Source organism: Bufo bufo, chromosome 1, assembly GCF_905171765.1.
Source record: "Bufo bufo chromosome 1, aBufBuf1.1, whole genome shotgun sequence".
NCBI lineage: Eukaryota > Metazoa > Chordata > Amphibia > Anura > Bufonidae > Bufo > Bufo bufo.
The window spans coordinates 480,285,607-480,308,460 of record NC_053389.1 but is presented as its reverse complement, the minus strand read 5'-3'; the positions used below and the strand labels follow the sequence as shown (position 1 = coordinate 480,308,460).

The 22,854-nt window shown below is 40.0% G+C and overlaps 1 protein-coding gene across 1 annotated transcript in view; it reads right to left on the bottom strand.

The window, feature by feature from the left end:
* MYRFL (myelin regulatory factor like) overlaps positions 1 to 22,854 on the bottom strand; it is a 180,736-nt gene that overhangs the window by 111,958 nt on the left and 45,924 nt on the right. Inside the window, exons 5-11 of the mRNA XM_040413445.1 lie at positions 21,297 to 21,388; positions 21,008 to 21,158; positions 18,821 to 19,016; positions 17,315 to 17,391; positions 15,741 to 15,851; positions 13,640 to 13,730; positions 2,101 to 2,301 (exon numbers count right to left, since the gene is read on the bottom strand). Coding sequence (XP_040269379.1) covers positions 2,101 to 2,301; positions 13,640 to 13,730; positions 15,741 to 15,851; positions 17,315 to 17,391; positions 18,821 to 19,016; positions 21,008 to 21,158; positions 21,297 to 21,388 — 919 coding nt within the window. The remainder of the gene's footprint in view (positions 1 to 2,100; positions 2,302 to 13,639; positions 13,731 to 15,740; positions 15,852 to 17,314; positions 17,392 to 18,820; positions 19,017 to 21,007; positions 21,159 to 21,296; positions 21,389 to 22,854) is intronic.

Genomic DNA, 22,854 nt, shown 5'->3' with positions numbered 1-22,854 from the left:
TCCATACAGCGGTCCGTACGGACCGCTGTATGGAAAGGGTTAAACGGCTGACATCGCATCATCGATGTCAGCCGTTTATACCAGGGTGCCAGCAATGTGCTGGCACCCTGGTATACCCACTAGAGACCAACGATTATACAAGGGGAGGCGGGCGGGGGATCGCGATCCCGCCTGCCGCACCGCCCGCCTCCCGCACCGCCCCCACCGCCCACAACTCCCCCCCTGCACCACCCGCCGGCAAAAAATCATGCAGGGGTGCAGGGGGGGGTGTAGTATATATATTTTAGGGACACTAAAGCTTCTGATCCCCGCGGTCAGGGCCCGCGGGGATCAGAAACTGCACAAAGCGCAGCAAACCTCAGGTCTGAATTGACCTGCGGTTTTCTGCGATCGCCGATGCGGGGGGGTCAAATGACCCCCCCCCTGCATTGTTACGGGATGCCGGCTGAATGATTTCAGCCGAAATCCCGTTCCAATTAACCCCTGGGGCGCCGGAATACAGATTTCAAGTTATGACGTACCGGTACGTCATGGGTCCTTAAGGACTCGGGACCCATGCCGTACCGATACGTCCTAAGTCCTTAAGGGGTTAAAGGGGTTATCCAACCCCTATAATCCCCCCCCCCCATGCCGGGGCCCCTTGTATACATTATACTTACCTGCGCCCCGGCAGCGGTGTTGCTCTGGATCCCTGCACGGCCACTACTACACCTCCCTAATGTTGGCTGCTCTGTGGCTGTTGGCTGATGTTTTGATCAGAGCGACGAGGAGATGCAGCGGCATCCGTGCAGGAATCCAGAGCGACACGGGTTGCGAGGAGCAGGTAAGTATAATGTATAGGAGGGGCCCGGGCATTGGGGGGTCATTACAGAGGTCGAATAACCCCTTTAAAAATGAAGTGTGCAATCTGATTGGTTGCTATGAGCACCTACACTAGTTTTTCTTTACACTTGTTTTGATAAATCTCCCCCTGTATGCTGTACTGCATTTCGAGAGCTTTCATTTTTCTAAAGTTTACTGTACAGTGCCTGGTGTAAAGGCTAATGAATGAAATCATCAAAGCAAATACTGAACAAGCATGGCCAGTACATGTGAGGTCAGAATGGCTATTTTGAATGTAAGGCTGGATGACAAGTGATTCAAAGACATGCTATAACTAGAGATGAGAGAATACATTTGTAACAATGGTTCATCTCATCAAGCAGAGTTCTGCACCTGTGAAAGGTTGTCCCCAAATCTTAGGACTATCCCTCTGCAGCTTGATTGACAGGCCAGATATCCCTTATGCCTAGAAATGTATGAATACATTGTCAGCTGGGTGTCACCAGTTGAGGTGTGTCACTTGTCCAATCAGTGCTGACTATAAGGACACACTGTTTTCATAAAGGTAATGTCAACACCAAGTTGTCAGTTTATTCATAGATGTCTAGGAGGAGTAACAGAGGGACAGTGCAATACAGAGTTCTCCGTAATAGCTTTTTCATAAAGAATACAGAAATTTACCAAAACGAACATGCCAGAAGGACCTACAATGACTTTGTAAGAAACCATATGATGTATAATACTGAGAAAATATGAATATAAAACTCATCCCACGGATTGCATTTTCTAGAAAAGATTTGCATACTGCCAGTCATGAGACCTTTGGAAGTAGCTGTTGTATAAGAAGTGAATCACAGAATTATCAAAATGCTAATACTGGTGCTACTACTTTATAATAACACAAGACGTAACTTGCCGAAGACACGATCTATAGAAAACACAGAAGATATTCCAATATCCATAATATATTATACTGTAGTAAACAATAATAATGTGTGGCATAGAGTTTTTATACAGTAATTTTACATATTTTATATTGGTCAGTATGTGGAAAATGTGGATGTTCTTGCAATTTATGGCCCTGTTGACAATAGTATGAAAGTGACAAACGTGATGCAGACAATTTGAATTTCTAGTGACAGGAGGAATACTGTCCGCAGCTCAGGTAGGATAATATTTTAATGTGTTTTGAAGAAGGCAATATCTTTTGTGTCACTTGAGTGATGTTTATACTTGGCAGTGTAGACCAGAATAGCATAACAGCTCCTTGGGGCTCACCTCCTGGATGTTCCTCTTCGCTCGACTGTCAGATGGATGCATCACTGTCCCCATCACTTTCACATTACCACAGACAACCAGGGCTTCATCTGGTGTGTCAGTGTTAATTCCTACTCGACCGTGAGACACCACTGTCTCTGGGACATGCCCTCTCTGCCACAGGGCATCATTATCATTCTCAAACTGCCCAGGGTTTGATGCCTAAGATGCAAAGCACAAAACAACATTTTCTAAAATGCATGACAAGTTTGTGTTTAACTGCATGTGTTCTATGTAACTGTAGCTGTATAGTTGTAGAATCATTCATGGATAAGAATTAGTTAATTACTATTACCATTTTTCAGATTAATCCAACACTACAAGATACCAATGTGGATTCCATAATATTAAAAGTTATGTTTTCAAATGTTATTTTTTTATATCGATTCCTTTTAAAATGAAAACTTAAGCTAATTTGCAAATAGTCTTGATGAAGAATATAACCATTTTGTTTCTACAGCTCCTATGCAGATCTGTGTGGTTACAAACTACAAGCAGTGTCAGACTACACAGGAGTTGTTTGTAGTCTGTAACCTAGGAGACACACAGATATGCACAGGAGGTTTGGTTACAATATGATAGTATGTTTTTAATGAAAATGTATGAAAAAGTTGCTAAAGTGTTTTTTTTGTGTTATTTAAAGGGGTTTTCTGGTTTGTTTTTGAAGCAAGTGTCTACAGCCTGCCTGCTGAAAAAGAAGAGTCATGCTTACCTGCTCAACAGCGCTCTGGTTCACCATGCTGCTGCCGCTGTCTCCGTCTTCTGATTGCCGCACTTTTTTACATTCCGTGCTTCATGTGCATGGTCACCTGAACCGCTGTGACCATGCCCATGCACCACCAGAACAAAACAGCGCAGGGACCAGAAAATGGAGGCTGCCGAGGCTTCACAGAGGAACGGAATGGCATGATACAGCTAAGTATGGATCTTCTGTTTCATCAGTCAGGCTGGGTGTCACGGTCTCTAACGTGACAGGTGTCAGAATACCTAAGAGACTGGCTGCACGTGATGTGATCTGACAGCCTCTTTGATATCACTTGTTTTCAGTGTTGTTGCTGGTATGACCACACCTCTTGTCTCCGGTGTAGCTTAGTGGTCATTACTACTCCTCTATTTAGTCTGGCTTCACCCATCATGCTATGCAGTTGATAGCTTCAGTTTGGTATTGGAAGTGCTGGTGTGTGGTCCTCTTCGGAGTTCCTGCTCATCCATTTGCTTCAGAGGTTAAGTGTTGCTTCCCTTTCATATTTTGTTGTTTCCCCTCTGTCTTTTGTTACTAGGCCTCAGGGAGACGCTGGTTCTTTCATATTGGAAGGAACAGGCCGTCTCAAGCCCAGACACTACTCCAGGGCTATTCAGGGTTTCCAGGGTCTTAGGTTCCAGTGTATGAACCTTCCTACCCTCAAGGTCCGTTCATACAGATAAGAGTCAGGGCTAGGATTAGGGTTTCCATTATAACTTGAAACCCCCTTTAAGACACATTTAAAGGTTAACTGTAACTTCATTATTTATTTTTTTATAACTTTTCTAATATACTTGTACTTTAATTAACAACAACAACCTGTAAGTCCCCTCAGCAGAGGCAGGCTCTCTTCCTATTTGACATGCTGACAGTGCTGATTGTTGGCAGCACTGCGTTCCTATATCTGTCTGGTGTATTAATGGTTAATTAGTAAGCATTGGGAAGATGTGCAGAGGAAAGTGGGGCTGTCAGCAATCAGTGCTGACAGTAAGTGATTTAGCTTGATATAGCTTTCTGCCAATGTGTCCCTGTGTAACACTAACTGTCAGTGCTGACTGCTGGCAATCCAGCTCCCCTCTATATTCCTGTTTAATAACTATTCAGGGATGCGCCAGGCAGATATAAGGAAGCAGGACTGCCAGCAATCAGCGCTGCAGCAGGTCAAATAGACAGTGAATCTTAGAAAAATAGGGAGTATTAGCAAAATGATTAGTAAAACATCCTTTACACAGGTATGAAGGTAGCAGCTGGGGCAGGGAGATGAGAGGCAGACTGAGAAACTTGCTTGTGCATCTTACTGTTAGCCAAATCCATCATATAGTACGCCGTAAAGATGGTTATCTTAGCAATGCTCACTTAAGCTGGATTTACACGGGCCAACTGAGCGGCCGATTGTCAGGAAGGAAGTGTTCCTTCCTGACAATTAGCTGCTCGTCCAGTGAAGGAGACCGCTGCATTTACATGCAGAGATCTTCTTCACTGTATGAGGATGAGGCCCAGAAGCCATAATTGGTGGTGCCTGCATGAGCGACAGGATCACCCAATGAACGAGTGCTTTGCTTGTTCATTAGGTGTTCAGCGGCACATTTACATGGCCAGATTGTTGGGAACGACTGTTCGCAGGAGCAGTCGTTCCCGATAATCTGTTCGATTTTTGGGGCCGTGTAAATGCACCTTGAGAGTGCTACTAAGGAGACCATTTAGATGTTTTTTTGTTTTTGTTTTTAATTAAAGTATCTTAAATTCCCTAATAAAGTATATTTCAAATGTTATCACATCACTGCTCCTACTCATAAAAAATGACAGTTAAAACAATATATATGGGTTGTGAAAGTGGGCACAACTTTAAAGTATAACGGCTTTTCTTAACACAGTAAATCTAGATAGAGTCCATTTTCCCTAACCTTCTCCTCTGCCAGCCATCAGAGCTAAGGCTTCTCAGATACATGCAGTTGCTATTAGATCTAAATAGAACTTCACCCCTGCCCCATGTTCCTGACTTCACCCGGCTTCCAATTTACCATCTTTGATCTCTTGCAGGTCTTTGTATTTCAAAGATAAATCAGGGTTAGCCTAATGCCATGTGTTGCTTCTGCTGGCAGATGAAAACTCTTGCGAAACATCTTGATGACATCTATTCTTTCACATCCAAATCTGAGTGATGGGGAGTCACACGTGCTGACATAAACTCCATCACAGAGGAAGACAGAGTGTCACTTGTCTGGGCATGCACACTAGCCTTCTAAATGACAACTGTACAGCATATTTCATCTTGGGTATTTATAACTAGCTATTATACCTGATGTGAATGCAGGAATACTTTGAGCATTGTGGCCAACATTTATAGTATATGCACCAATGAAACTGAAGTGTGTGGTTGATGATGATTGCACCCAATTCTTTGCAATGATCTTACTGTCTGAATTTCTTATTACATCTTGTATGAACAGCCATACATGTTCTCTGCTGAATTGTACCTTTGAATTGGCGATCTTTGGACCACTCTAAAACAGGTCAGAAGTCTACTAAAACAGCAAAAATAGACCAGCTTTGGAAATCTCCTAATGTACGGTAAATACAAGAGCAGGGGCAGGTCAAAGAGGGAGCTATGATGCCAATGTTAAAAAAAAAAAAGCTGGATCTAGAATGGAGGAGGAGATGGAGGATTGTACTAATGAGGGGGGGGGGGGGGGGGGGTTATTCCTGATCTGTCTATTTTTGAATCTTCCCTACTAAAATAAATTCTAGTGGCAGTAAAAAAAAAAAAAAACTGAGAGTTGATACAGGACATTTCATTGCAACTTGGTGTAATCCAGTCTGATGTGACCCTGATAAAGGATGATGTTTCTAAGATTCAGGATCGAGTCACAATTATAGAAAAATCTGTGGGGGACATGGAGAGTGAAGCCGAAATATTCAAAATTCAAATTTCCTCCCTAAGGATGGATGTTAACATCCTTAAAAAAAAGGCAGTGGGATTGGAGGATAGGTCGAGGCGATGTAATGTAAGAATCATGGGTCTGCCAGAGGGCGCAGAATTGAGAAATTTGGAAAATAAAATTTTTCGCCACTCTTTTTGGTAGAAAGAGCACATCTGGTTCCAGGGGGTAAACCAATTCTTGGAAAGCCTCCACGGATAATAATGGTGAAGATACTTGTTTCACGTGACAGGGATATGATTCTGTGAAGGGCCCGTGAATGTCCCCCCATCGTACATAATGGGAGTAAAGTGTCCTTTTTCGCTGATTTTTCCAAAAAGATTCAAGAAAAGAGACACAGTTTTACTGTGGTAAAAAAACTTTTGCAAGAAAGGGACATTAAATACTTATTTGTTTATATAGCTAAATTCTGGATAATTTTTAAAGGGGAAACGCTTTTTTTTTATTATACCCCTGATCTTGTGTTAGACTGGTTGGATCGGAATTAATATTTAAGAATTGGTGTCCTGCATTTGTATTTTCCTTTTTTGATATTGATGGGGTGAGAGGAGAGGGGGAGGAGTGGTCATAGTTAAGAGATTTGGTGCATTATTGTGGCAGATAAAGAGGATCGGGGGGGTGTACAGGAGGGTCTGAGATGTGTCTCTCAGGAGGAGGGGGAGGTCTACTAGTGAATTTAAATTATTTTTGTTTTTCTGGGGACCTATTGGTTTAGTTGATGTCAATTAAAATATTAACCTGAAATGTTTGGGGCCTGGGGGATAGACGTAAAAGACAAGCGGTTCTTCACTTGGTTCAGAGACATTTACTAGTGATTGTGTGCCTACTGGAGACTCATCTTACGGGCGAGACAGTTGCTCGACTCGATAGAGGATGGGCCATGCAGACGTATCATTCTACTTATGCTAGAGGAGTGTCAGTTCTAGTTCATAATCGGATTGATTTTGTCTGCCGGGCATCCTCTATTGATAAACAGGGTAGATATGTTTTTCTTTATGGAAAGCTTGCTGGGAGATTATGCGTCCTAGCTTTTATTTATATCCCCCCTCCCTTGAAATACTTAATTCTTTGTTAACCTTCATTGATCGTTGGCCTGAGTGTCCCACACTAGTAAATGGGGATTTTAATTGTGTTTTAAATCCAGGGATTGATAGGACTTCAATAGTGGCAGACATCCAGACTCCTGTGCAAGGGTCCCCTTTGGCAAGATTCTGTCAGGAATCAGGCTTTGTTGATGTATGGGGCATTGTAGGGAGAGGGAAAAGAGTGTACTCCTGTGTAAGTAAGCCTGGAAATTCTAAGTCTAGGATAGATTTGGATCTTATAAACAAAAACTACTGTAGATGTATAAAGCGGATAAAATATGAGGCATGGGCTGTATCCGATCATGTACCTTTCTCTCTTGAGGTGTTAATGGCGGACAACAGATACAGGGTAAGACCCCCCTTTAGATTAAATCCCCACTGGATTTCCTTAATAAACAAACACTCATAAAATGATGGAACAGGAGTTTGTACGATTCTGGGATAACTATTACAAGTCAGCAAAAACTCAATTGGTATGGGATGCATTTAAGGCCTTTATTAGAGGGGTATTTATTAGTACTATTTCTAATTTAAGAAAGAGATATGGTATAAGAGAAAGGAATTTAAAAGATGCAGAGGCAGGTGCCATGATGGAATTCTCTAGAAAAAAAAACTAACGGGAAATTATAGAGAATTCCAGTCAGGAATACTCCAACTTTCTCCTGGATAAGGCCCAGCAGAAACTCTTTTTCAGGGGACAGAGATACTTTGCTGAATCCAGGGAAATTACTGGCTAGGGTGAGCTCGAATCAGGATAAAAAAAAGGGATATTAAGTATTCGTTCACCTGGAGGGATAATCGAAGATCAAGAGTATATAAAAGGAACCTTTGTTAGACATTTTGTGGAGTTATATAAATCAGATAAGATTATTCCAGATGAAATGATTGATGTCTATTTGGACTTACGAGTCCTTACGGACACCCAGAGAGAATCCCTTGATCTTGATCTTTTCCTGTATGAGTTAGAGACAGCATTAAAAGCTTGCTCGGGAAACTCCTCCTCTGGTTCTGATGGACTCCCATATGAATTTTATGGTAAGTATAGGGAGGTTATTTTCCCTGGTTTTGGGAGTGTTTACTGAATTATTGAAGGAGGGTATCCTCCCGGAATCAATGTCAGAAGCTGTGATAATATTAATATAAAAAAAAATGTAAGGATCCCTTGGATATGGAGTCATATAGGCCAATTTCACTATTGAATACGGATGTCAAGATTTTCTCTAGGGTCCTGGCCACGAGACTCGCTAAGGTTATTACATCAATTATACACCCCGATCAGAATGGTTTTATTCCCAACAAGGGCACACATTATAATCTCCATCGTCTGTTTGCCAATCTGCAGTCTTCCAAGGGGGTTTCTCGCTCCATCCTGTCTCTTGATGCCTCTAAGTCCTTTGATAGGGTGGAGTAGAGATTCCTCTGGAAGGTTTTAGAAAAAATGGGATTTGGTTTTAGGTCTATAAATATGATTAAACCTTTGTATAACTCCCCTAAGGCCAGTTTGAATATCAACGGGAGTTTGACAAATCATTTTTCATTGAGTAGAGGTACCCATCAAGGGTGCCCTCTCTCCCCATTACTGTTTGATATTTACATTGATCCCCTTGCAGCTAGGGTGAGGCAGGATTCTGTGATTGAAGGGTTTGGGACATTAGGAATAGAGGACCGCATTTCGCTATATATGCAGATGATGTGTTATTCTTCATATATAATACCAATGTTACACTCCCAAGAGTTATTCAAACAATCAACTCCTTTGGTGAAGTTTCAGGTCTTGATGTTAATTGGTCTAAAACTACTCTTATGCTTGTAGATACATTTGAACTTCCCAATAAAGGCCCCCTGAGTATGCTGAGGATCTCTGACTCTTTTGATTATTTGGGTACGATAATTTCCCCCGAGACTGAAGATTTTTTGCATCTTAATCTGAACCCTTTGATAAGTAAATTGAGGTCTAAAATTGCAATATGGCTTAGACTTCCCTTATCTAGAGCTGATAGAATATCCCTAGTTAAGATGGTGATTTTACCCCAGTTCCTTTACATTCTCAGGAATTCCCCAATATGGATTGAGGATAAATTTTTTAAATTGATCGAGAGAATTATTAATGATCTTCTCTGGGGAAGAAAGCGTGTAAGACTAAAACTGGAACATTTTTATAGCCGGATTGAGGAGGATTGAACTTTCCATATTTTAAGGGATATTTTATAACGGCTCAGTTATGGCTATATTGCCATTGGAAGAAAAGCCCACTATGTAGGACTTTAGTGAACCGATCTGGTTACGACAATATGTTTACTTTGGAATCTGGGCAATTATCCAATGAGTGGCAGGATTATGGAGAGATAAGGAAATTGTTTAGTAAGTCCTGGTGCACTATTAGAGATGGCTGGGAATAAAGGGATCCTTATGTTGTACACCCCTTTGGCACAATTATTATTTACAGGTTTTAGAGTAATTAGCAGGGGATCAGTACTGGCAAAATAATATTTTCTATGTTGCACATAGGTTAGAAAAGGTGATATACCTTTGCGGAGTTAGCGCAAAAAGAAAATATATCTAATTTATCATGGTTGAGGTATTTTCAGCTCCGTTCGGCACTTTCCAGTCTTAAACAAAAATCTTTGTTAGATATAGACACTTCTACACCTTTAAATGAATTAATAGGGGATTTAGGTCACAATGTTAAGATTGCCCAACTTTATAGATTACTAGTTAAAGCACTTTTTAATAATATAGGGCTCTCCCGGTGAAAAAGCCTGGGGAATTAAATGTCCAATGATAAATGTAGATGACTGGGAAAATATATTCTGAAGTTTAAGATTAGTTTCGCACAACTTTTATCACGTCTTGGTTCAATTTAATATTTTACATAGAATATATGTCAAGCCATTATGACTTAATAGATGTGGTTTGAAAAGTACATCCAGTTGTCCAAGTGATTCACCTGGGGCTGATTTTTTTGCACATGTTCTGGTTTTGAATAGAATTAAAACGGTACTGGGGAGCAATTGATACGGTTATTACTGAAAGATTGAAAGTGGTGATCCCTTTTAAGGCTGAATCATGGACTCTCCAAAGTAAACTGCCACAAAGACAAAAAGATTATTTTGTTAAAAGTAATGTTCCTGGCAAGACTCTTGATTGTACGGGTCTGGTTCTCACGGAATATACCAAATTTAACTATATGGTTAAACTTAGTGAATAGAAACATAGAAACATAGAATGTGTCGGCAGATAAGAACCATTTGGCCCATCTAGTCTGCCCAATATACTGAATACTATGGATAGCCCCCGGCCCTATCTTATATGAAGGATGGCCTTATGTCTATCCCATGCATGCTTAAACCCCTTCACTGTATTTGCAGCTACCACTTCTGCAGGAAGGCTATTCCATGCATCCACTACTCTCTCAGTAAAGTAATACTTCCTTATATTACTTTTAAACCTTTGCCCCTCTAATTTAAAACTGTGTCCTCTTGTGGTAGTTTTTCTTCTTTTAAATATGCTCTCTTCCTTTACCGAGTTGATTCCCTTTATGTATTTAAAAGTTTCTATCATATCCCCTCTGTCTCTTCTTTCTTCCAAGCTATACATATTAAGGTCCTTTAACCTTTCCTGGTAAGTTTTATCCTGCAATCCATGTACTAGTTTAGTACCTCTTCTCTGAACTCTCTCTAGAGTATCTATATCCTTCTGGAGATATGGCCTCCAGTACTGCGCACAATACTCCAAGTGAGGTCTCACTAGTGTTCTGTACAGCGGCATAAGCACTTCACTCTTTCTACTGCTTATACCTCTCCCTATACATCCAAGCATTCTGCTGGCATTTCGTGCTGCTCTATTACATTGTCTTCCCACCTTTAAGTCTTCTGAAATAATTACTCCTAAATCCCTTTCCTCAGATACTGAGGTCAGGACTGTGTCAAATATTCTATATTCTGCCCTTGGGTTTTTACGCCCCAGGTGCATTATCTTGCACTTATCCACATTAAATTTCAGTTTCCAGAGTTCTGACCATTCTTCTAGTTTTCCTAAATCCTTTTCCATTTGGCGTTTCCCTCCAGGAACATCAACCCTGTTACATATCTTTGTGTCATCAGCAAAAAGACAAACCTTACCAGCGAGGCCTTTTGCGATATCACTTATGAAGATATTAAACAAAATCGGTCCCAGTACAGATCCCTGTGGAACCCCACTGGTAACATTACCTTGTTTTGAATGTTCTCCATTGACTACAACCCTCTGTTGTCTGTCACTCAGCCACTGCCTAATCCACTCAACAATATGGGAGTCCATGCTCAATGACTGCAGTTTATTGATAAGTCTTCTATGTGGGACAGTGTCAAAAGCCTTACTAAAATCTAGATATGCGATGTCTACTGCACCTCCACCGTCTATTATTTTATTCACCCAGTCAAAAAAATCTATAAGATTTGTTTGACATGATCTCCCTGAAGTAAACCCATGTTGTTTTTCATCTTGCAATCCATGGGATTTTAGATGTTCCACAATCCTATCCTTTAATAGGGTTTCCATTAATTTGCCTACTATTGATGTCAGACTCACTGGCCTATAGTTGCTCGATTCCTCCCTACTACCTTTCTTGTGAATGGGCACGACATTTGCCAATTTCCAATCTTCCGGGACGACTCCTGTTACTAATGATTGGTTAAATAAATCTGTTAGCGGTTTTGCCAGCTCACCACTAAGCTCTTTTAATAATTTTGGGTGTATCTCATCAGGCCCCTGTGACTTATCTGTCTTCACCTTAGACAGCAAACTTAGAACATCTTCCTCTGTAAAGATACATGCATCAAACGATTTAATAGTCATTCTTTCTAGTGGAGGTCCTTCTCCTTTTTCTTTTGTAAAAACTGAACAGAAGTATTCATTAAGGCAGTCGGCTAGCCCTTTATTCTCTTCTACATACCTTCCGTCCTTTGTTTTTAATTTAGTTATTCCTTGTTTTAATTTCCTTTTTTCATTTATATATCTGAAGAATGTCTTATCCCCTTTTTTTCATAGACTGAGCTAGTTTTTCTTCTGCCTGCGCTTTAGAAGTTCTTATAACTTGCTTGGCCTCTCTCTGCCTAATCTTGTAGATTTCCTTATCTTCATTGCTCTGGGTTTTTTTATAATTACAAAATGCTAGCCTTTTTTTTTTAATGATTTGGGCCACTTCTGCTGAGTACCACATTGGTCTCCTCCTTTTTTTGCTTTTACTGACAAGTCTAATGCAATTTTCTGTTGCCTTCAATAATGCACCTTTTAAGTAGTCCCATTTCTCCTGGACTCCATGTAATCCGTTCCAGTCTGATAAGGACTCATTTATGACTAATTTCATTTTTGAAAAGTCTGTTTTTCTAAAATCTAAAACTTTTGTTTTTGTGTGGTGGGACTCTTTCACAGTTCTTATATTAAACCACACTGACTGGTGATCACTAGATCCCAAGGTTTCGCCTACAATGACATCATATACCGAATCCCCGTTTGTGAATACCAAATCCAAAATGGCCTCCCTCCGGGTTGGCTCCTCAACCACTTGTTGTAGAGATAACCCCAGTAGGGAATTTAGAATATCTGTACTCCTGGTAGAACTTGCTATTTTGGTTTTCCAGTTTATATCTGGAAGATTGAAATCTCCCATAATGATAACTTCTCCTTTCATTGTCATTTTAGCTATTTCTTCAACTAGTAGATCATCTAGTTCTTTAACTTGACCAGGTGGTCTATATATCACACCTACACGAGTTACTGCATGGTTAGCAAACTGCAACGTAACCCAAACTGACTCTATGTTGGCCTCACCAACTTGTATTAGGTTAGATTTAATGCTATCTTTCACATACAGGGCCACTCCTCCTCCTTTCTTGCCTTCTCTGTCTCTTCTGTATAAAGAGTACCCTGGTATGGTTATGTCCCAGTCATTTCTTTCATTAAACCATGTCTCCGTAACAGCCACTAAATCTACATTCTCAGATGCCATTATTGACCCAAGTTCATTGATTTTTTTACCTAAACTGTGAGCATTTAATAAGGTCAAGAGATATGAGAAAGTTCTCTATACACAGAGAAATATAGAGGATAAATGGACTAGGATACGAGGTGCTTGGAAATGCTAGTCCTCCTTGTTTTGACTCCTCCTTAGAGAGGAACATTGCAAAGGGTGGGGGGTGAAGGTGGGTTGGGAGGGTAATATGGGTAGGGGTAAAAAGTAAGAAAAGTAATAACGATGTTGAAGATGTATGTAAAATAATTCTTTGATTATCAATAAAATAAAAAATAAATAAAAAAATGTGTACCTTTTTAAAAACATTTGCATTTGATGAAGTCGTTTGGCTTTGAGTCTAAAAGTAAATGTATAGTTGGGTTAGGACCCATTTTATTACCTGATATATTTTTTTTGGGAGTGAAAAGAAAAATGTTGCAAGTTTTGCCCAAATTTGGAGCATTTCTAAATGTGATTTTTAAACCTGTACTTTCCACTCAAATCAGATATCAACTGATTATTAAATGTGGGCCTAAGTATTTACGTAACATATACTGTATGTGGGCAAATATTTTTATCTATCTGGGGAAAAAAGATGAAATTACTTGTGTGCAATTTGTGATTTGGTACTCGTGCATGTCTTTTACATAGCTTGATATGTACTGTACGAATGTTTTAATATATAACATGCAGACATTAAACACTAATATTGTATCAAAATGAACGAAGAATTCACACATACCCTTACAATGATCCTTTCGGAGACATGTGCTACTACTAGATAAGGCTCATCCTTACTTATAGCATATAGACCCACCACCAACATGAAATACCTGTGAAAAAGGCAATCAGGAAAGCGTTGACAATCAAGATAGAATGAACACAGCTAATAATCCTTAGCTGCTCTTACAATTGATAGTTCCTATAATAATAGCTGCCCTATTCTATCCTACTTGAAATTAACTTCATGAAAATATCAGGGTTTAGAGTACAATTTCACCTTATATGTGCAGTGTATGCTCCAAAGCTGCTTTCCATACTATAGCCATTTTGTAATCTATGATGAAATGTCTCTGATCAATCATTTACTAACCATCATGGAAGTATATATAGATACTTCCTTATCGTCTTCTCCCTCCCCCATCTCCTCTCTCATATCTGTCACTAATACACCTGTTCTTACTTGTATTAGGATGCAGGGGGAACGCAATCCTACACCAGGGCAGGACTGCAAAGACAATCTCTTAAATAGTCACTAACTTTTTACACAACTTTGAATAAATCAATAGTACAAGTGACCACAAGAAACTTTGTAATATGTCTTATTAGTGAGAAATGTCTAGTTATGCACAAACTAGCTCCCCAGGATATTACACATGTCAATGCAAGTCTATAGAGAGGAGAGGGGGAAGGAGTGAGCAGGAGCACGCACAAACAAGTAGACTTCTGGGGCTACATGGGCTGAGATATAAACTTTGTAAGTGCTTTATTCACAACCATACAAGTCAGTACCTCTCTGTAATGCCCTCCATGATCCCGGGCCTGCTTCTGAGTGCATATGAAAAGGTTAGGAAGCAATTCTCATCTACTTTTTGTCTGTGATGGATGGCAGCTAGTCTCCACCCACCATGTCTGAGAGAACTGCAAACTAGATAGAAGATAGACGCGAACATAGCCAAAACAGCTATAAAAGTATAGAAATATTACAGAAAAAATTCCTCCATAATGATTAGTAAGAGACTCATAAAATATGATATAATATTATTAATTAGGGGCACTATGTCACCGCCAGTTCTGTGAGAAGGTCTGGCAGACGTTCTTCTCTACCTCTATGATGTTTTTTGTTTTGGTTTCACTTTCTCATCTCCTTTCCTTCTGCCAAGTGTCACTTATTTCGACTAATCGTCTTCCTTTATATTCCCTCCCATACTGCCTCACTTTGCGGTTTATACTACTTCCTGGATGAAGTGTTCACTGCTGGAGGCTGCATCTGCTGTTTGTTCAGATAAGTCTTTTACTTTATTGTGTTTCCTTGCTGGCTTGATTCTAGGTGACCCTGACTCCGTCCGTATTAAGTGCAGGGAGCCGGTGGTCGTGTCCCCTCACTATTATAGGGTTTTCAGGTGTCACACAGTCTTAGGTACGTGGGCATGCAATCGTCTACCATACAGACCCTTGCATGTGCATAGCAGTCAGGGAGAGCTCTTAGGGTTTTATAGGGCTCACCTATAAGCTCCTTAGTTTGGGATCAAGCCAGTTGCTCGTTTATTTATATGTTCCAGCTATGGGCTAACTTCATCCATGACACACTGTGGCTGTAACTGTTCTTTGAGGGCACCCATACAATAGTTACACTTTGGATGTCTGTTAACCTGACACTCTGGTTAGCACTCGTATGAAGTATCTCTAGAGGACTCTGTTTTGAGGGCACTATGACTGCCATTTTTAGGCTAGATTTTTTGCTGTGTTTTTAAGAGTTTTTTAACTAAAAATGTGGCAGCTATATGTGACTTTAACATCTATAGTGATATAATAGCCACACTACATATAAAGCATTTTGGTTTGTGGCTATTTTTCAAAACACAGCATGCCCTGGGCATGGTGATTTTTCTGAAGTTTTTCCTATAGATTTCACTATTGGACTTGAAAAACATCAGAAAAAAATTGTGAGAAACTAGAATGATAACGGTAGACTAACTAGGAATAAACCTTTAATCTAATATAGGTATTGTTTTCTAGTTTTTTGAGACAAACACTTGTAAAGGGTATTTACTAACTGAGGAAGCTGGGAGGAAGATCTGATTTCTGATGATGAGCGCATATATTGTACGGTAAGTCAGTACCTTTGATCTGGATTTGGCTTTCCTTTCTTTCTCATGTTATTTGCTGTAGTTTCACTAAAATGTAACCTTCCCAGAGTTACTTTAGTGACCTGATCTGGAGGCAAATTTAGCCTATAAAACATAAGAAAAACAAATCAAAACGGAAGATTGGTACAATATTTCCACAATGTCCATAGGCTTCGCTGTGACGACACATAACTTCCATATTATACATGTAGTCACACAGGAGGGGATTGTCCATCACTCACTGGCAGATTTCTCTGTTGACTTGGTTGAATTTCTGGCACAGATTGCTGTCTTAAAACCCCTAAGGGTACCATATTCCTTAAAGGGGTGTTCCACCTATTAGATATTGATGTAGTATCTTCAGGAAAAGTCATCTATATCACATCAGCAGGGGTCTGACTCCCAGCACCTCCAGTAATCTAATTTGTGGCAGAAACATAACAGTGGAAGGAGCCAGAAGCAGAAGGCTCTGTCCACTGTGTAGTGGTCATGCCAGCATACCCCAAGTTCAGCTCCCATTCTGGCATGACCACTACACAGTAGATGGAGCCTCCTGCTTCCGACTCCATCCACTGTAATGGAGCTGCCACAAACAGTTCATCATTGGGAGTGTCAGACTCCCACTGATCTGAAATTCCTGACTTATCCTGAGGATAGAATATCAGTATTCTAAAGTTAGACAACCCCTTTCAAATAATATCTTCTGCATTCAAACAGCTCTTCTTCACTCACTTCTGCTTTTGTTTTATTTATGTATCATCCATAATTGTTTGGCAAATTTTTCTGAAAAAAATATTCTTGCCCTACCATATGTCTGATAAAATTTGGTGCATATGACATCTTCACTAACTACATTTGCAGGCATATTGTCCAGCAGCTTGTTGCTGAGGTTTAGGTTCCTCCATCACTTTTTGATAAACAGGTAACATATACATCTCACAGGGTTCCTCAATTGCTTTATTACCCCAGTACACACGAGATTTCATATTCTATTGAACACAGTTCCCAGCTTCTCCAGTCTGCTGTCAGCTATGCTACATAAAGTATGATAGTCTTGACAGTCCCTCAAGTTTATGTTTTGGTCATCTACAACTTGTATTCGTAATCCTAATGTTCAACTAGAAGTATACTGGCAGAGAAAAATTCTGATGTAATCTTGGAAAATAACAAGTCTGGAGGCTTTGAGTGCCAGTATTTGCCAACAGGAGAGATTCATATAATTAGTCCCAAACAGAATGAATTAGCCTTGCCCTTTAAGAGGGTGAGGCTTAATGGGGTCGCCTAGTCATGCATATTTGCATGTTTGTCATGAGCTCCAAAGGCATGGAAGTGCAGGACTGGAATATATAAAGTTAAACAAGGTGGTGGAAAGGACAATATGAAAAGTAAATTGGCTGATACTTATATCTTTTTTTTTTCTTTCATTTCGTTCAATCAAAAGGCTGTTACTACAGTGACAAAAAAAAAACTTGTCCTAGGTAAATAGTGTTTTTGACTTCTTGTTAAAGTCATGTTAAATACAGTGGAATACTTATTGGACAGAAGAGGTAGATGAGAGAAGCACTTACGTAATGGGATTGAAAGCTCTCTTAGAGCGGTCAGACTGAGACTGTTCAATGGTGATTGTCTGGTTCATTGCTTCTACCTATAATAACATGTAATATGTTAACACACACAGAATACACAGTACATTTATACAGTGCCACTGCTTATATACACTAGGCTGCGTAGCAACTTGGGCTACTTACAGAGGACCTCTTCTAAATACTTGTATTGCCCATGAAATAAAAATACTTTGCTTATAACTCTGCATTGTAGCATCCCTCTATTATTCCTCCTGGAGATATAGGAATAAATTATCAACTAAATGTTATCATTTACATTGTCATTAAGGTATGTTCCTACACAGTCTGACACTACCAGCACTGACTGAACAAAGGAAGGGCATCTGTTTGCCACAGACCTCGTATCCATTAGTGTCCTTTTTTTAAGGAGACACTCTATACTTATATTTCCAACAGGTATAACAGGAATGGTACAACCTTCTTTTATGGGAAATTCAAGTATTTACTAAAAACAGACATGTCAAGAGAACTGAGGCATCCTAAAAAACAGGTTGAAATGCATTTTTAAGAAGTTATTACTATACAAATCTGGTCCTTTAAATCCATACTTTTATGTCCAGAAAATAATACTTTATACAGAAGAAGTGTAATTGTATAAAAAAGAAACACTATAAGAAAAATAGATATCACACAGATGACATGGTGGCTCCAGAGTGGCAAATGAGGCCCAGGACGCCTATTTCCTAGAGAGCCCCAAAAAAGCAGGAGCAACATCCCTCTTTACAGTCAGCTCCACAAGCTGGGTAGAGATCTAGGGGGTCATTTACTATGCTGAAATATGCCTAAGGTAGTAGATGGTGGCTTAATCGTTAGTTGCGCCGCTATCTGTGACTTCGCCCCACTCACACCAGGTCTGAAATTGTGAATGTGGCGTGGGCGGGACAGGGGCATGCCAGCAGGCCTGTGTCATTCTCTGTTTTATAAGCGTGTTCTAGGCGTAGAAAATGGTCTAAATGTAAGACAGCTCAGAAGCAGTCTTACATTTAGAAATGGCGCTGGATGCGCCGAAGTTATGGAGTGGCCAGTGCCTCTTCATAAATTCGGCGGATCTACTGCCAGCTTAGGGCTTTATTATGACTGGGTCTAAAATGCCAGTCTTAATAAATGTGCCCCCTAGTGTACACTGATGGCTCTGACTGACAAGAAAGAGAAATACGTGGCTGCTCAATGACAACCTTCTCTGCCTACTGCTCTGTATGTATATAATACTTTGCCTGTTGGGTTTTATAAAACTGGCCATCTGGCTCAATGGTTAGAACATTTCCATTCAACACTGAAGTCATAGGTTCTAAATCATCTGCTTGGAGTCTGTATAGTCTTCCATGAATACTCCCACAAACGGAGGCCAGTAAATTGTGTCATGGGCTATACATACACATGCTTTTCATATTATATGGAAATAAATTATTCTAGGAGTTCTAAAAAAAATATGCATAGAATGAGGCTTACCTTAACTCCAAAGACTTTCAAATTAAATCTGTCAACAGGATTGAGGCCCAACTGTGTTCTGATATATTTGGGGTTTCCAATCACTCGGATGTGAACTGTGACCTGAAAGTGGTTCTTTTTCTGGCATACATAGGCATCATCCACAGTTGAAAAGTTAAATCCTTTGTCAGTGATTACTTGGTATCCCACCGCAGGACTATGTGAAAGAACAGGGTGATTGAACATCTGCAAACTCACTACATCACATGAATATTATATACTGTGTATACACTAGTGACTGTATAGCAGACACCAGGTCCAGGTTCTAGAACCTCACCAATCAGATGGGGGAAGTTTTATAAAACATGTCCCTTGCAGCTCCCATTGCAGAGAAATATAATATTTGGCTTTATGGCCTCCATCTAACATATATGCTGGGATGCCTCTGACAGATACCATACAGTAGCATCCATGTTCCATTGTTAAAAAATAAAGTCAACTTTTTTGCTAGGTGCCATTGTTTGTAATAGTGTAGTCCGACACACAATTTTTCACTGTATATTTTGCCACTAGATGGAGGCCAAAAGGTCACTCTTTTGGCTTCCATTGGGCTAATGAAATTCTATACACATGTTTAGCATGTACAATGGTAGTTTTCCTGTCATATGTGACAAGCAAACATCATAGATGTGATAAGAACATAGCCTAAGTATGCACCAGGTTAATATGAGGAATGCTATCTTAGGGAGTGGGTTCAGCCTAAATGGAATCAGGTAAGGTAGCATGTAAGAATAGTCCAAGGTATTGCCAAATTAAGTATAAGTTGTTTTATTTGGAGCACATAAGCCAGAAGCAGCAACGTCTGGGCACACAAGCCTTTCTGTTAAGCCCCTATTAGACCGCATGATAATCAGGCCACTTATCAGGGACAAGCGTTCATAGGAATGCTGGTTTCTGATAATTGGCTCGTATAATTGAGCAATCGATCACCCGATGATGCCCATCTCGATTTTCGGCTGATTCATTGAGAAGAAAGATGCCCGATTATTAGCAGCACATCTCTCTGTGTAATCAGGGATGTGCTGCCGATAATGAATGGAAGTGAATAAGGGAGGAATGACCACAGTAGAAATCATTCCTCCCTCAGTAATCAGTGTGGTGCAAACAAGTGCCGATGGATGTCTTATCATCCATCAGCACGCACACTGCTCGTACATCAAGTAGTGTAATACTACCCTTAAGGCTGTATTACATTTAAAAGATTTAGCTGACAGTTGTAGGGAAGGAAGCGTTTGTCTGCTAGTTAGTGGAGGAGACCACTGCTATTATATGCAGCACTGCAGCAGTCTCCTCCACTGTATGCCATTGCTTGTCCCCATACAGAATCATTGTTTGCCGGGGGCAGATAGTGATTAGACAGCACGATCTGCCGCTGGCAAACAATGATTTTTAAGCATGCTTGAAAATCACAATTACCGGATGAATCGGCGACACTTTTAGGGATACATTACACAGCCAGATCATTGCTAATGAGCCTTCCTATGACCACTTGTTAGCGATGATCTGGCCAACCATCGGCAGGTCTAATAAAGCCCTTATATGGAATCCATTCAAATGGATGGCTGAACTTGTAATGCATATCTGGGACAAGTCTGCCAGAACAAAAGACACTCTCTGCTTTGACTGTTAGAGGCAATACTAAATGAGAGACACCCCTCTATGACTTGGAAATGCCATTATCGGGAATGAGACAACCCATACTACCATAAGCCTCTACTCCTCTCCGACCTCTGTTATGAATCAAAGTTCCCATCTATTCCTGAATGTATTCAACAACGAGCATAGAAAAACTCAGCATTCTCAAACACACTGAAAAGTAAATCACTAAAAATCACTTAAAATCCACTCAACACAACTGTAGTTTTTCACCTAAGCCGCCATTTTGGGAATTATGATGAGCTGCGAGACAAGCCACTACTGGATCCTCGTGCTACAACCATAAAAAGCTGCAGCAATCTGTAACACACGGCTGCTGATTCACTGCTGTTACATAGGCCTAATGCTCTTAGTGTAGGACTTGCCACAAAAAGCATCCTTGTAAGCCTTGCCTACAGGCATTCAATGTCAGACATTACAGAGGACACGGCGTGGTTTGGACCTTCATATAAAATTGTAACTCTTTTTCTTGAATTGGAAACTATTTCTTACATTTTCTCAGAATGTGCATTGTACAGGCAACTCCAGTGTGAGGTCTGATATGGCTTCCACGTCAGTGACTGATAACATTTGTCAATGGAAGATACTGTCTGACCATCACTGTCATATCCATGCATATCAGTCATGCAATCAGCAGGGGGTGCTACAACAAAAGAAACATAGTGTTTAATACAAAACCGTTGGAACCAATACATATAGTCACAAATAAACAGATACATGCACATACTAATGGTAACTGTAAATATCTATTCAATAAAATGCTGAATTTTCATATAATTACATTGTCTTGTATCCATATTCCAGGTCTGTGACCAGTTCTCTCTTTCTTCCAAGTGTACATGCTTTCGCTTCTTAAATGAAGAATGCGAAGACCTTGAAAGCAAAGTTACACAAATGTTAAAGAAGAACCCTAGTACCAAGATCTACAAGGGTATGTATGTGACTTTTATAAGGCTGCATTCATACATCCATATTACAGCTACAAGAAACCATGGTTCTTATGGTTCAAGAAACCAAACTTGGATAACTGTATGCTCCCTAAAAGGCAATGTGTCACCAAAAACTGATCTATTGTTTAAATCAAGTGATTATATTAAAGATATTTTTAACGAATATTTGGCGATCTTATAGTCAATTGTCCATATTACCATCTATATATTTTTTTTATTCTAAAATCCTTCATTAGCACCTAAGCCTAATAATAGGCGCAATTTCTTGGTCTGTACAGATCACTGTTCTGCAATTATCTGCTCATCATTACATGCAGGATTACAAATACAGATATCACCTGTGTACACAGATAACACAGGCTCCACCATTAGCAATAGGTGATATCACAGGTTATCTACTCCCTCCAGACCTCTGCACAGGACCCAGAGCATGAAACAGAACTCTCCCACAGAAGTCAGTGAGGTCCCCTCCTGTCCGTTGTGTCGATGGCCCATGGTGGCTGCTTTAAAAGATATATCTAAATGTTCTTAACAACAGTTCAGTCAAGATATCTACCCCATAGTCCTATTCAGTAAATAGAATTAAAAATATATAATCAGCAAATAAAAACAGATTTTAAAAAATTATATGCGTCACTATGTTGTTTTAAAGAGTTTTTTACAAGAGTTTTACACTGATGACCTATCCTCTGGATAGGTCATCAGTATCTGATCAGTGGTGGTTCGACACCCAGGACCCCTGTCGATCGGTAGCGCCTCAGATTTCTCTCAGCAAACCAAGCGCAGGCTGTACGTTGTATAGTGACTGTGCTTGGTATCGCAGTTCAGCACCATTCCCTTCAATGAGGCCGAGCTGTGCCTAGGCCATGTGACTGATGAACGTGACATCACATGGCCTAGGAAAAGCAAGATGCTTTCTCAAAGCTGATCAGCGGGGGTCCCGGTTGTTGGACCCCACAGATCAGATACTGATGATCTATCCAGAAGATAGGTCAACAGTAAAAACTGTCAAAAAAACTCCTTTAACTGGCAGAAAAAAATATAGGTGATACACCCCCTTCAACTCCAGAAGGTTCGGGTTTTGTGGCTGTAATATTAACTCTAAAATACATCTGAATGGAGTCTTTACCTGTATAGTTTACTTTGTGTGGGACTTCCTTTTTGTGTGCTTGTTTTTAATGATACTCAATTCAAAGATATATGTATATGTAGTAATCTGATATAGCTGAATTTATTTATAGATCTGTGGGACAGCATTGATAATATACTGCGAAATTAAACCTGTATATTGTACAGTCACTTCCATGCTATTTTTTGCTGAACACAACAGTGTTTTAGATTTTATACACTAAGGCATTTCATATCTATATTCTTCATTTATTCACTTTA